The sequence below is a fragment of the Eurypyga helias genome, unplaced genomic scaffold (assembly GCF_000690775.1).
Source record: "Eurypyga helias isolate BGI_N326 unplaced genomic scaffold, ASM69077v1 scaffold23898, whole genome shotgun sequence".
Classification (NCBI taxonomy): Eukaryota; Metazoa; Chordata; class Aves; order Eurypygiformes; family Eurypygidae; genus Eurypyga; species Eurypyga helias.
In genome coordinates, this window is record NW_010269205.1 from 1 (window position 1) to 13571 (window position 13571).

At 43.2% G+C, this 13571-nt stretch overlaps 1 protein-coding gene across 1 annotated transcript; it reads left to right on the forward strand.

Moving 5' to 3' along the window:
• Positions 1–934: 934 nt before the first annotated feature.
• Positions 935–13149, forward strand: SNX30 (sorting nexin family member 30; the record flags this gene model as incomplete). Its single annotated transcript, XM_010158030.1, has 4 exons — positions 935–1168; positions 2770–2969; positions 8419–8505; positions 12997–13149. Coding segments are annotated over exons 1-4 (609 nt in total), but the record flags the coding sequence as incomplete, so codon positions are not given.
• Between the last annotated feature and the right edge of the window lie 422 nt (positions 13150–13571).

Genomic DNA, 13571 nt, shown 5'->3' on the forward strand with positions numbered 1-13571 from the left:
TTTTTTTTTTTTTTAAAAGAACACTTAAGCTTTTAGTCTACTCAACAATACCATGTCTTGATTTTTGACTCTTATAGCTCAGTTCGGTTTGAAAACATCTATTCCTCAGGATGGGTAGAGTACTCTAGTCACAGCTCTTAAGCCTGTTCTGAGATGTTGAATAGTGACCCCTGCTGGAAGGAGTAAAATGCAGAGTGGACGGTGTTTTGCCTAACCCCATTTTATTTTGATGTGCTGTCGATGTGAAATCCCTTGGAGATTGTAGGTAAACAACCTTATTAACATAGGTTGTCTGAATGTTGGTTTATGCAAACGTGTGAAGCATTGGCCAGGAAGTTTAAACTTTCTGTGCAGGCAGCATGGCTACGTCTGACCCAGCCTGAGCTGCGATCTGTCTTGCAGAGAAGCTCTGCTAGCTTCCCTGTGCTGTGCCTTTTCTGTGTGCAGACTTCCCCGGCATCCTGTCTGACCACACAGCTGGTGTGAGGAGGCTGCTGCCTAATCAGGTGTGCAGTATGTTGTACTCTGTACTAGGACTTCAGAGCCAGCTGGTACAGTTGTGTAATACTGGTATTATGGGCTATGACTTAAAAGTATGTGTGGATGAATGGCACAAACAGTGATGGTGCAAACAGAGCTGCTGAGATCTCTGCTTTCCTGGTGACAGTACAGGATTATGGGAAAGTCGTGCTGTGTGCCAAGGCAGACCACTTAACTCATTTATAATGTTCTTCATACTATTCTCCTGGATAGGTTACCTCCACCTAGAGGTAGTATTGAAATTGTGCTCAGCTGTACAACTTGCAAAAAGTGAGGTTTTGTTCAAGGTGATGTGTCACATGTAATCTCCCGCCTTCGTAAGATCTGATCTTGACGGGAAGGCATCCTTCACTGTATTAATCTTCAAACACGCAATTGAAATATTTCTAAACTGGCTTTGTTTTGACTTTTTTTTTTCCCCAAACTTCATAGGATCTTAATGCCTACAAAAAGCAAGGAATGGCATTGCTGTCAAAGATGGGGGAGTCTGTCAAATACGTTACAGGAGGCTACAAATTAAGAAGTCGGCCACTGGAGTTTGCAGCCATTGGGGACTATCTAGATACATTCTCTCTAAAGCTTGGTACCATTGACAGAATAGCACAACGGATTATCAAGGAGCAGTTGGGTAAGAACACGAGGTGCTCTACTGTAATACTTGAGTCTGAGTGTATCTTGTTCTGGTTGATGGCATGACCAAGGTAACTTGTGTCAGTGATTCTGGCCTGTGATGAGCCATGCACAAAGCAAAATCTAATACTTCCTGTGGATTTAAAACAGGCCCAATGCCTAACAGAGTATCTTAGCTCAACTCTCCGAATATTTTTTTTAAAGTCGCTCCTGTTATACCAACTAACTTTCTTACTAGACTTTTTGAAAGGTTTTTGGGAGGGGGAAGAACCTATAGATTCCATCTGGAGGAGTACAGATGGAATTTGTAGGCGAAGATTATCTTTACAGATCTATCTTAGTAGAGCCAAGTTTTATAGGTGCCCAGCAAAGCCCCTCTGTCACTCTCCTCCTCAGCTGGGCAGGTGAGAAAAAAACATATAACAAATAGCTCGTGGGTCGAGACAAGGACAGATCATTCAGTGATTACTGTCACAGGGAAATATTACTTTTATCACCAGTCAAAGTGAAAACTAAAACCAAATCTTGAACATCTTCCCTTCATCCCTCCCTTCTTCCCGAGCTCAGCTTCACTTCCAATTTCTCTACCTTCTCCCTTGAGTGCCACAGGGGGATGGGGAATGGGCATTGTGGTCAGTTCATCACATGTCTCTGCTGCTTCTTCCCCACCAGGGGAAGGACACTTCACACTTTTTCTCTGCTCCAGTTTGTGGCTCTTCCCATAGGAGGCAGTTTTCCACCAACTTTACCAATGTGAGTCCTTCCCATGGGCTGCAGTTCTGCATGAGTTGCTTCAGCATGGGTCCTTTCCACAGGTTGCAGTCCTTCAGGAGCAGACTTCTCCAGTGTGGGCTTCCCACGGGGTCACAGCCTCCTTCAGGCATCCCCCTTCTCTGGTCTGGGGTCCTCCCTGGGCTGCAGGTGGGTCTCTGCTCCCCCGAGACCCTCCATGGCTGCGGGGCACAGCTGGTCTCACCATGGTCTGCACCACAGGCTGCTGGGGAATCTCTGCTCCCGGGCTCCCCCTCCTTATGCACTGACCTGGGGATCTGCAGGGCTGTTCTTCTCGTATCTCTCTCGCTCTCTACTGCAATTTCTCCTCTCAGTTTTTTTCCCCCTTCTTCAAAGGAATTATCCCAGAGGCACTACCACTGTTTGTTGGGCTCAGCCTTGGCCAGTGGTGGGCCTCTCTTGGAGCTGGCTGGCGTCACATTTTCCAGACAAGCTCTGCCAGACACAGGGGAGGTTTCCAGCAGCTTCTCACAGAAGCCACCCCTGTAGCCCCCCTGCTACCAAAACCTTGCCACACAAACCCAATACAATATGTTGAAAAAAGAAAAAAAAGACTAGCTACTGCAGAGATGCAAATGTCTTTGTGTTGGAAGCTTGTAGGAATGGTCAGTTAAGCAAGAGGAAACTTGGACGTGTCACCTGTGCAGCAATAGAGCTCTGTTAAGATTTTAATGGAACACAGGACTTGACTCTGTGTTAATGTTTGCCAAGCTTGGTGCATAGTTTCTCCTGTTTTGTATGAATGTTTGCAGATCCTTGTGCCTCGCGCTTATCCTGTTAATGTACTTTTCCATCTGCCTCTTGCAGAATACTTGGTGGAGCTACGAGAATATGGACCTATTTATTCAACCTGGGGAGGGCTGGAGGTTGAGCTGTCAGAGCCACTGGAAGGGGTGTCTGCCTGTATTGGGAACTGCTGCACAGCTCTTGAAGAGCTCAGTGAAGACATGACAGAAGACTTCCTGCCTGTGCTTAGGGAATATATATTGTACTCGGAGTCGATGAAGGTAAAGAGCCCTGTGGCGGAAGACACTCTCATTGTGACATGTGCATGGAGTGATGTATTAGCAAGTACATTCTTTCCAACAGTGAGAAGGGTTGGCAGTGGGAAAAGTGGGGAAGCAAACAATACATTGAGCAGGAGGATGTTTGCAGGATCAAAAGAAAACTAAGTACGTTTAGTAGCAGAGCACTGCCTGGGTAGCATTATCTGTCTGTTCTGCTGTTCAGTCAAGCTGAGGTCAGTAATGCTAGGGTGTACACAAAGTGTTGCAGACTTGCTCCTTCATCAGAGTGGCAGGTGGTACTCTATAATACAGAGACATCCTTTGGCTGCCTAGAATCTTCTCTGAGTTGTTAGGAAGTCAGTCGTGGCTCAGCTCTTTTCACTGAGTCAGTGTCTGGCTCTGCAGAAAAGGTGGCATTAACAGCTGCTGTCACTTGTATGTAGCTGGGTTGGGTGGCCCCTTTTTGGGACCAAGTGTCCTGATGACACAATGCTTCATCTCTCATCCCCATATCCTAGGCCAGGATGTGTCTGTTGCAAAGGTCTGTTAAGTTCTTCATGCCAAATAGCCGCTTAAAGATGATGCTCTGTGATTCTTAATTTTTCTAAGAACTTGATATCTTACTGCTTATGCACAGGTAAAAAAAGCTGTGTCAATGCAGTTTCTAATTCCTTGAAGTTCAGGAGCATTGGTAGTCAATCCCATTGCATGGGGAGAAGAATTACTGATTTAACTGCACTGAAAATTGAAAGACTTCAGTTTGGCTGTTAGAGCCTTCCACCACGTGCCCATGTACAGTATGTATTAGCAGTCCCTCTGTAGGGTACCAACAGACAAACTCCTTATGAGGACTTTCCCCTTGGAAGAGACGTTACAGGGCTATGGTATGCACTCCTTTAGATATCTAATACCCTATTGTAAACCTGCAGTCTGAGCATGGTAATCTCTCTCCATCTTAATCTTAGTTATCCTATACTTCTCAAACAGAGAATTGAAACACTTACTTGCAGATTTCTTTTTCCCAGCTTCATATGGCTAGCTGTATGGCTTCTGTCTTGCCTGGCTGTAGTATTCGCACAGACGGCTTTGCTCTAATTCTCTGAACATACTCTTTGCTTTTGTAGTCATGGTATTGACCCCAGCATAAATGAAGTGTGTTTTCTTTACAGGACTGTTAACACCCAGGTAGTTTTGGAGTGCCCTGAGCTGTAGCTGGGAGCCTTGACCCAGAGTGTTCAGACTTACGTTTAGCCTTATCCTATAGGAAGGAGTATGTGTGTGTATGTACTTACGAATAAATAGAGCATGAGGCTAGTGGTTAAAGCTTTTAGTCCAGAACATCTGGCTTTTAATGCTACAAATATCATGGCCAACTGGAGATGGCTTCTAAAGTGGCAAGCTGAGTTGTGAGAGGTGCTTTTCACAAATATAGCCGGGGAAATTTTTTTTTTAAGCTAAAAAGCAAGGGTTTATTCAGCTGAAGAGGTACTTCAGGCAGATAAACACCATTTACCACAGGGAGCACGGCGTTAAGGACTTGCAGCTAGACTACCTGTTGGCTTGGAGACAGCACCATTCTAAAAGGGCTCTTGTCAGATGATGGCGCAGACACTAAGTGCAGTCTCCAAGCCAACAGGTAGTCTAGCTGCAAGTCATTAACGCCACTCTCCCTGTGGTAAATGATGTTTAACTGCCCTGAAGTACCTTTTCAGCTGAAGAAACCCCTGCTTTTTAGCTTAATTTTTAGACTGTTGACTTGACTTTCTAGTGCCCTGAAGGATTCATTCTTCCTGTCAGTTATTCTCCTGGTAATGGGTTGAACATAATCAGTGTGGTGGTGCTTTGGAACTGGTGATTAACGCCACTCTCCCTGTGGTAAATGATGTTTAACTGCCCTGAAGTACCTTTTCAGCTGAAGAAACCCCTGCTTTTTAGCTTAATTTTTAGACTGTTGACTTGACTTTCTAGTGCCCTGAAGGATTCATTCTTCCTGTCAGTTATTCTCCTGGTAATGGGTTGAACATAATCAGTGTGGTGGTGCTTTGGAACTGGTGGGATCTAAAAACACTTGCAAAATAGCAGTTAATAGAAAATAAGGATTACGCTGCTTAGTGTCCAGCTTGGGCATCTCATTAGCTTTACTCTGTTTGAAAATCAAGAATAAAAATTACTGCAAGCTAGGTTATACCGTTCCTATTTTCCTTCCCTTGGAAATGCCAAAACTGAAATCTCACGGGTCATATCAACTGCAGTTTTCTTATGCCAGAAAATACCAGTCTGCTATTTCTGCAGTAAGCAGCTACAGAACTGTCTTCCCAGATTCAATAAAACCGCGTAAGTAACTATACAGGAGGCTACTTTCGGAGTGCAGGAAGCCTTCTGTGGAAAGGGTTGTCCTCTTCACTAGCGATGCAGTCTTGTTCATCAGGTGCTGTGAGGCCTGCTTGTGAAACTGAGGTCTGTTTGAGTCTTTCAGGGTACAGCTTTTGGATAGAGTACTTGATGGGAAGGTAAGTCTTTAGGTACTAAGGGTTCACTGCAGCCTCGATAGCTTTCTCTGTTGCACACCGTCCCCCAGGTACAGGTGTAGTAACTTGATTTATTGAGCAATCCCTAGCTGGGTGAGTGCCCCTCAAATTAAGAACTGCCAGGTTACCATCTCTGTTTTAGAGATGAATGTTCACCTTGGTGTTGTCAGGAGCACTGTTACACCTAAGCGAGACAGCCTGAGGGGGCTGCATATACGGAAGCAAAGCCCGGTAGCTCTGGTTGAAACAAACAGTAGGTGACTCCAAGGAAGGCCCGTCTCTGGGTTCGTTTGGAAGACTTGCAGAAGTGGGGAGAGGCTAGCATTGTGGTCTTGAGTTAACGTGTGCTGGTAGTGTCTAAGAGACGCCTTTTATAAAACACAGGCTGTGTATGAGATGGCCAGGTGACACCTCGAATTGCTGATGCAATGAGGCCTTTTGTCAGCAAACGTGCAGTACCACATTTTTTGTGGTACACTGGTTGTGCCCCAGGGAGGCAGATGTAGAGTATGAACTCGGCTCTACAGAACTCAGAGCTAATCTTAAAATGTTATGAGAACTCTCTATGCTTAACACCACCAGAAAGGCTTATCAGATGATGCAATCCCCAGCTGTGTGCTTGGGCATTAAAAGTAATGTATGCTTAAAGTAAGCACCTCACAAATAGCTAACAGTCTCTCTAAACATGTGCAGTAGATACAGAACCTCCTGTGAGGCCTAGTCGTAGTAGGGAGATGTGTGGTGTGCAGATGGCATAGGATTGCAGTTTGGGAAAGGAGGATGATGGCAAACTTCTGAAGCTCCTTCAGAGACGTGGGCCAAGGTGAAATGTTTCAACTAAATACAGAATGGAGAAGGATCTGCCTCGCTGAAAGCAAGCCAAGTCTTCGTTGTACAGGGACCAGTGGTTTAGTTCTGTCCCCAGATAACTGAGATGTGGTGTGTGAGGTTTTTTCTGTTTGGTGTTGATTTCTTCCAACCTTTTTAAACATTTTTTATTTATTTATTTATTTTTCTCTCTAAGTGAGGCCTTAGTGGAAGTATTGCATGGGCTGTGGTAAGTCTGGGCATACTTGGTAGAGGGATTTTTGGAGGAGCTGCTAAAGCATTAATGCATTGATCTGTAACTGAGAAGAGATTGCCTGGAGGTGCCAGAGGAAGCACTTCCTTTCACATATGGGACAAGTGAAAGGGAAGGCAATATTTTTCTTATCACTTACAGGTCAGCCATTAATGGATACTTAAAGCTGTATTCAGAAGCATATTTATGGGCCACAGTGGATGGGCTTGGGCACTTAAGGAGAAAGAACACTCCCGCCCTTTGAATCTAGCCTGCCAGTAGCTGTTAATCATTGGCTACTCCTGGTACAGATGCAGCATACTGCACTAACTCCAGGCTCCTAAACGCTGAGTGCACTTGCTGGAGGCGGCTGTTTTTATGAGAAGAAATTTTATGTGAGTCAGATTCCAGAGGCAATACAAAGTAGAAATACCTATTAAATCTCTCAGGCTTTTGTTGCATTGCTAACCTCAATCACTTAAGGGCTATTCACATGGTTGCTTAGATTCCGAAAGGAACGGGAATGTTGTGGTTTTTCAAGCAAACATGACCAATGGCATACTTGCTTACATCCCTCTGGGGACAAAAGGGAGACTTAAGCTGTCAGAGGCAAAAATGATAAATTCACCTTTTTTTTTTTCCCTAAACTAATGGCAGCTTTGTGTATGGGCTCCCATTCCCATTTGTCATGGACTGAGGTTTGTAAGAATATTGATTGCAGTGTCTCCTGTCTACCCTAGAGCAACTGCACTGGTGACCTTCCCTTGGCTTATGTTGGAGGAGAGGGAGGATGATGATTAGTAGGTACAGGGTTTGTCCATCTCTAATTAGGAAACAGATCTTGGCTAGACTGGCTTTTAGAGCTCTGAGATCTGGTCTTTTAAACAGGTATTTCTGTAGGCAGCTGTGCACATGACTAGTTCTGCTTAACTATTCTTGTCTAAAACTGTTAAAATTACAAGTTACCTCTTTTTTTCCTAATGGAGTAATTCCTTCTGGGTGGCAGGAGTGAAGACCCGAAGCATGTTGTCCACTCTAGCAGGCTCAAAACTGCCTTTTTTTTTTTTTTTTAGTAGTATAGTCTAAAAAAGCCTGATTTCTACAGTCCTACAATTTAAAAAACAGCCACAATTTAACCCTAGTGGAAATCTTGGCTGTGGGTGTATACAAGGTAAGGGTAGCATCTTTTGCGCTCTATTCTGAGAATACTCTGCCAGTGAAATGTTTACTGCTTGTGAAACTCGCTCAGATGGTTCAGTGCTTTTCACATAAATTGTGCTTTTCATAGTTTTATTTTTTTTAATTAAACCAACAAGCAAATCACCCAAACTAATCTAAAAGCAAAGCTTACTTTTCTTCTAACATGAGAATGTAACAGCTTGCTGTAAAGCACTTTGGGGTCTTTGCAAGTGAAAAGGTAGATGTAATAATACTCTGTTATGGCCTTTCTGTCTCTTAGCCCACGCTGTTGTCTGTCTGCTCTTTGAGTGTATCAGCAGCTTCGCAGTAGTCCTTGACAGCTGTGATGCTTTTGTTATATCCTTTTCATGCTAATAATAGATCAACTGATGAACTGAATTTAATTAGGGTTATATTCATGGTTACATGACAGCTTCTATCTTGAGTGCCTCTAGCTTGTCCAAAAGTTGAATTTTATCTGACCCTGCCAGCTGCTGGAGACCAAGTGCTCTTGTTTTTAAAATCTACTTCCTAAATACTGTAAAATAGTACAAAGTCAGTCTGAAACACTTGACTTAAGGCTGAATTAGCCTTAAGCTGTATCACTTTGCAGTTTCTTGCAGGCTGAGGAGGGAAGGAACAGGAAGATCCCTCTCACAAATGTCTTCTCTCTTGTCCATAGAATGTGTTGAAGAAGAGAGACCAAGTTCAGGCAGAGTATGAAGCAAAACTGGAAGCAGTAGCCTTGAAAAAAGAAGACCGTCCAAAGGTTAGTACTTAAAACTACTCTACAGAAACAGCTTGCACTTAACAGTACTTCTGGGAAGAATGGAAAAACAGAACTTCCTTTGTCTGGGTCTGGTGGCTTCTTTGCAGTATAAGCAATTTTTGTCAGAGCAGAAGTTTGTTGGCAGGCTGGTGTGGAATGAAGACCTAGGTATGAACGTATATAACCTGTCTAGCAACTTCTGTACTACTGACTGCCCACCATTCTGAGGGGGATGGCTCTGACCTGTGTAACACTTGAACAACAGCCAGCAGTCAGCTGGAGTGTTTATTGACAGGACTGAAGCAGTGGTAGAAGATTCCCATGTGGTTTAACTGTATGTTAGCTAGCTGAGTTAAGCTTTGGCACTGCTGACCTGCATTGTAGGATGCCTGTTCTGACTCTGGAAGACTCCATATTTTGCCCCTTGTGCTTAGGAACTTTCCCCTGTGATGCTGCACAGACACAGCTGGTGTCAGTGGGTGACAGGTTTCAGCTGGGCTTCACCCAGATGCAAAGCTGTAAATGGGTGTGCTGATGCTGCCACCTGCTTTCTAGATGAAGCAATGTACAAGAGCCCTCTCTTAAATCACTGCAGCTTTAACCAGCAATGATAACAGGGTTTATTCCCTTCCTCTGCTTTGTTTTTTTGGGTTCCCCTTCATCTTTGTGTTAATAACTGATGAATGTCTTTCCAGCAGTAGGACTGCTAATCCTGCTGGAGATCTATATAATGTCTTTAATTTAAGAAGCTGAAGAGGACCAGAGCATAGAAACGCAGATTAGTATTTGTCTGATCTTGTGTCTGTCACAGGCTCTGCAAATAATGGTATCCTAGGTGTGCTGTGGTGCTCTTGTAGTTTGGTCTTTTGCCTGCCTCACTGCTGGCTGGTGTGGTATGTACTCTTACTTCCTTAGGGTAGCTTTGTATTAGCAGGTATTCTACAGGCTGTGTGTACGATGGAAGGAACTATATCTAGCCTATCTAGCAAGCCAGTTGAGGTTTTTAAGCATTTGACTTTATCAAGATCCCAATGCAGTGGAACTGCTGCACTTTGCTAATCTCTCACCTACTGAAAGGTTTTTTTTATCTCACCTCTCAGTGGGAGTATTGTTTAAAGCACAGCACTTAAATAGCTGCCTAAAAATTTTTTGCATACTTCTGTCTCCTTTCCAGAGTATAAGTGTATTTTTGGCAGATCTTCTTGTACCTTTTTTTCCTAGGCCTCTTGTGTTATTTACAAGGTGAGGTTGAACAAACTAATAGAACTCCTTGCTTGTTTGTAAAATACTAGGTCACAGTTTTCAGATCCTTTCTACCTGGAAATGTAATCATCTGTGAGAGCTGGTAGCTGTGACTTTTTGGAAAACAAAAGCAGATAGAGGTCTATGAGCTGGGTGATGCAGTGAATGGCATTTGTGTTGCTTTCAGCACATTTAGCTGGTTTGGCAGAAATTATGTTTTAAAAAGAAAAAAACACAACAACAACAAAACAAAAACAAACAAAAAACCCCCAAACAAACAAAAAAACCCAACCAAAACAAAACACAACAAACCAAAAACTTAAGGGGAAAAAAAGGGCTACTGTTGGTTGATGGAATGAGGGCCTGTCATTACTTGTTATTCTCTTCTGCCGGAGGGCTTTCTGAGAGTCACTGTACACAGAAACAGATTGGTTTCACAAAACTCCATTGGTGTCATTAGGTCATTCTCACACTGGGATGACCAGCTTAGAACTCAGTGGCCTATGAGTGCAGGAGGCTTGTAGGGCTATGGTAAATGTTTATCAGCAAATACTGCTCAGAATGCTGAAATTTACATGAAAAACATAGTGTGAGAGTGTGGTATTTTTAATACTAGGGTAACAGTGTGGAGTCTGTAGCCTCTCTTTCTAACAAGTACAGTGACAAAGTGCTTCTTCCCCATTTCTGACCCATGCTTGAGCTATTTTTGCAGTAATCCAGCCAATGTAATGAAGCACAGGCATTGTTCCCTTTTGGTGAGATGAAACCCACCTCTGATCTAATTTACTCTGTCTGCCTCGAGGCTTTGCAGTGTGGTAATCTACTTCTGCACTGCCATATTTACTCTTCCCATAGAAGGTGACCATGTGTATTTACAGAAAAAAAAATAAAAAGGCTTGTAACAACAGTGTATGTTTCTGGACAACTAGGAAGGTTGAAATAACATATACAGAGATTAGTTGCCTAATAAATACTGGATTTGTGCTTCAGGACCATTTGGTACTTAGTAATCACGCTGCAGAGGAGTTTTAAAAAAGTGGACATGCTTATGCCGCAAGCAATGGCACTTGCACTTGACTGTGCTAAATTCTAGATGTGAGGTATACTTAGACTCTGGTCTGTTCAAGAACTATGTGAAGAGGAATAGATGTTGGTGGAGAACTTCATAGCATACAATGAGGTGACCAGACTCCTGAATATACAATTTTATGCTCAGTACTTGCCTGCATCTATGTCTTTCCTCAGTTTAAAGTGACTTTTACTGAAATAGTGATGGACCCTTCCAGACTGTATTGGAGTTTGAGCCAGTTGTCACTTGGTTTGGGGGTTTGCTGCTTTTTTTCTTTTTAGCTATTCAAGTAGCTGAGAGCAGCCATCAGTAAGAAAGTAGCAACTTCCCCCAAAGTCCAATCTTCTTACTTCTTGGTTCCTAGTTGCTAGCTAATATTTAGTATCTTCACTGGTAGAAGTAGATAAAAGCATTAGCATTGATGCTTCAACTTATGCCCAAATTTGATGTTAGAACTATAATCTCTTTTCATTAACCTTTCACTAGGTATAAAGTGCTTAAAAGCTGTTAATTAACTTAAATTTTTGTTGCGGCTACTGTGTTGCAACTTCTGTTCTGGAAGGTGCAGTTTTGGAAGGAAAGGTATTTACGGTCCCAAATAGGGCAGACACTGCTTTCATGATGCCTGTGGAGACTTAGCTGGAGTTCGTTGCTGCTGTTCCTTAATTAGAGCATGCACGACCCATTTGCTGACCACTGGGTTGTCCCTGTAGCTCTAAACTTACACCGCCTCTCAGCCTGACCTGCAGGAGAACTGGCTGTGAGAAAGAAGAGGGGTACGTTTTTTTACATAGTTTCGTTGTGGTTTCAGATCCTGGCAGAAGCAGCAGGAAGTGGGTGAGTGCTGAGAAGCTAACTTAATTGGATTGGGAAATCTTATATGGTTTTGCTTCCAGACTTCATGACTCTCTCCATAGCATAGCCTTTCCCGTTAAGATAGCAGAGCACTTATAAATACGACGCAAGGCGTAGTTGCATTGAGGGGAGCATCTCCTGAACCTTCCAGCCACTGGTTTGGTAGTTCTTGTCTGAGGCCTGTGAGAGAGCTTCATGTCTGGGTTGTAGCAGGGTGGATTCTGTAGCCAGATGTATAGTGCTCAGGGAGGGTGGTGGAAGTGTGTAGCTGTTGAACCCCCAGTGTGCCTACAGTGTAAATCCAGTTGTGCAACTAAAGAGGTACTTAAATCCCATGAGTCTTGGAACAGCTTTATTGGAGAACAGAATACCTTCTGCAAGTATTAGTCGATGTAATACTTCAATGATGCACATCCTGGAGAAGAGCAAGCTTTGGTATGTTTCTGCCTAAATTGTGTACCTTGGCAAACTGCAAGGGAATAGCATACCTTTAACTTCCTATATTGTTACCCATGAAAAGCTTCTTACTCTCTGTTCATCCTCATCCTTCCTTCATGCTCTTCAAAGAAAAAGGGAATTACCTGAAAGTATCAAGTATGAGAGGAGCCACTACAGACTTGGGCAAGTGTTCTTCATTCTGCATTTTATGTGTGTTTATACATACAGTGTTGAGCCCAAAAGCCCATGAGCCCATCCACAGTGACGGTCATCAGTGCTTTGCATTTATATTTTTTTTGAGCAGCCTGTAAAGTTAAAAGTGGAAGCTGGAAACTAGAGGCTTAGGAATTTTATTCTGCAGCTGTAGCTGACCGCTGCTGTTTGTATACTACAACTGAGATAACACTGAGATAGAGGTCTTTGGAAAAACCTAAATGTTTGTTGTTTCATACACACTAGTGTAAATAGGGAAATGCCTGGTGCAGTGTAAATGGGAAGGAGGAGAAAGTTTGGCTCTGGAGCTGTAGTCAGGCTGCTCAGTTGGAGAATTAAGAACTGAGCCTAGGCACCCAACACTTGCATTGAATGATTTTCCCTTCTTGTATCTCTAGCAAGCTCTCCCTCAGTCTGCCTCCGTTCCTGGCATGGAGGTGAACAAGCACAGCTGCCCACCACCTCAAACAGCAGACAAGAAGTTAGGCAGTCCCATCTCCTCACTAATACAGAATTGAGGCTTTTCTTCTTGCAGCTATAACTGAGTTTATTCAGGATAACTACTGCACTGTTAACTTATTCCTTCTGCTGTAGCTTTGCTCAGTGAGGCTTGAGTTAATTCTGCAGTCTGCTACACTCAGTGACTGTTTCAATCTTCATTTCTTTTGCTGCAGGTACCAACAGATGTTGAGAAATGTCAAGACCGAGTGGAGTGTTTCAATGCTGACCTGAAAGCAGATATGGAGAGATGGCAGAACAACAAAAGACAAGACTTTAGGCAGCTACTCATGGGGATGGCAGATAAGAACATCCAGTACTACGAGAAGGTATGTGGCACTACTGAACTATTGACAGGAGAAAGAGTAGTTAATGTTCCTCTGAGGTGGTGATAATTCTCCAGGAAATCTTCAGGCTGTCTTGAAGAAAAGAATCTTGGACATCTAAATCAATGCTTTGGTGCTGTGGAAGCTGCTCTTTGTCAGCAGCTGAGTGTAATCTATTGAGTTGCTGGTCATGCTCAAGTGGTTTGCATGAAACTAGCAGACTTTTGCAAGGCAGCCCTGTAACAGCATTTCATCCTAGATGCTTGTCTGTCTTGCATTCTTCAACAAAGTGCTGAATAGTAGTAGTCACAATGAAAAAGACCAAAATTGTGTGTTCTAGTAGTATCACCAGATTAAGATCTCTTGATTTTGCATTTTATGAACCAAACTATATAGGGTAAAATAGAATCATTTGAGTTGGAAGG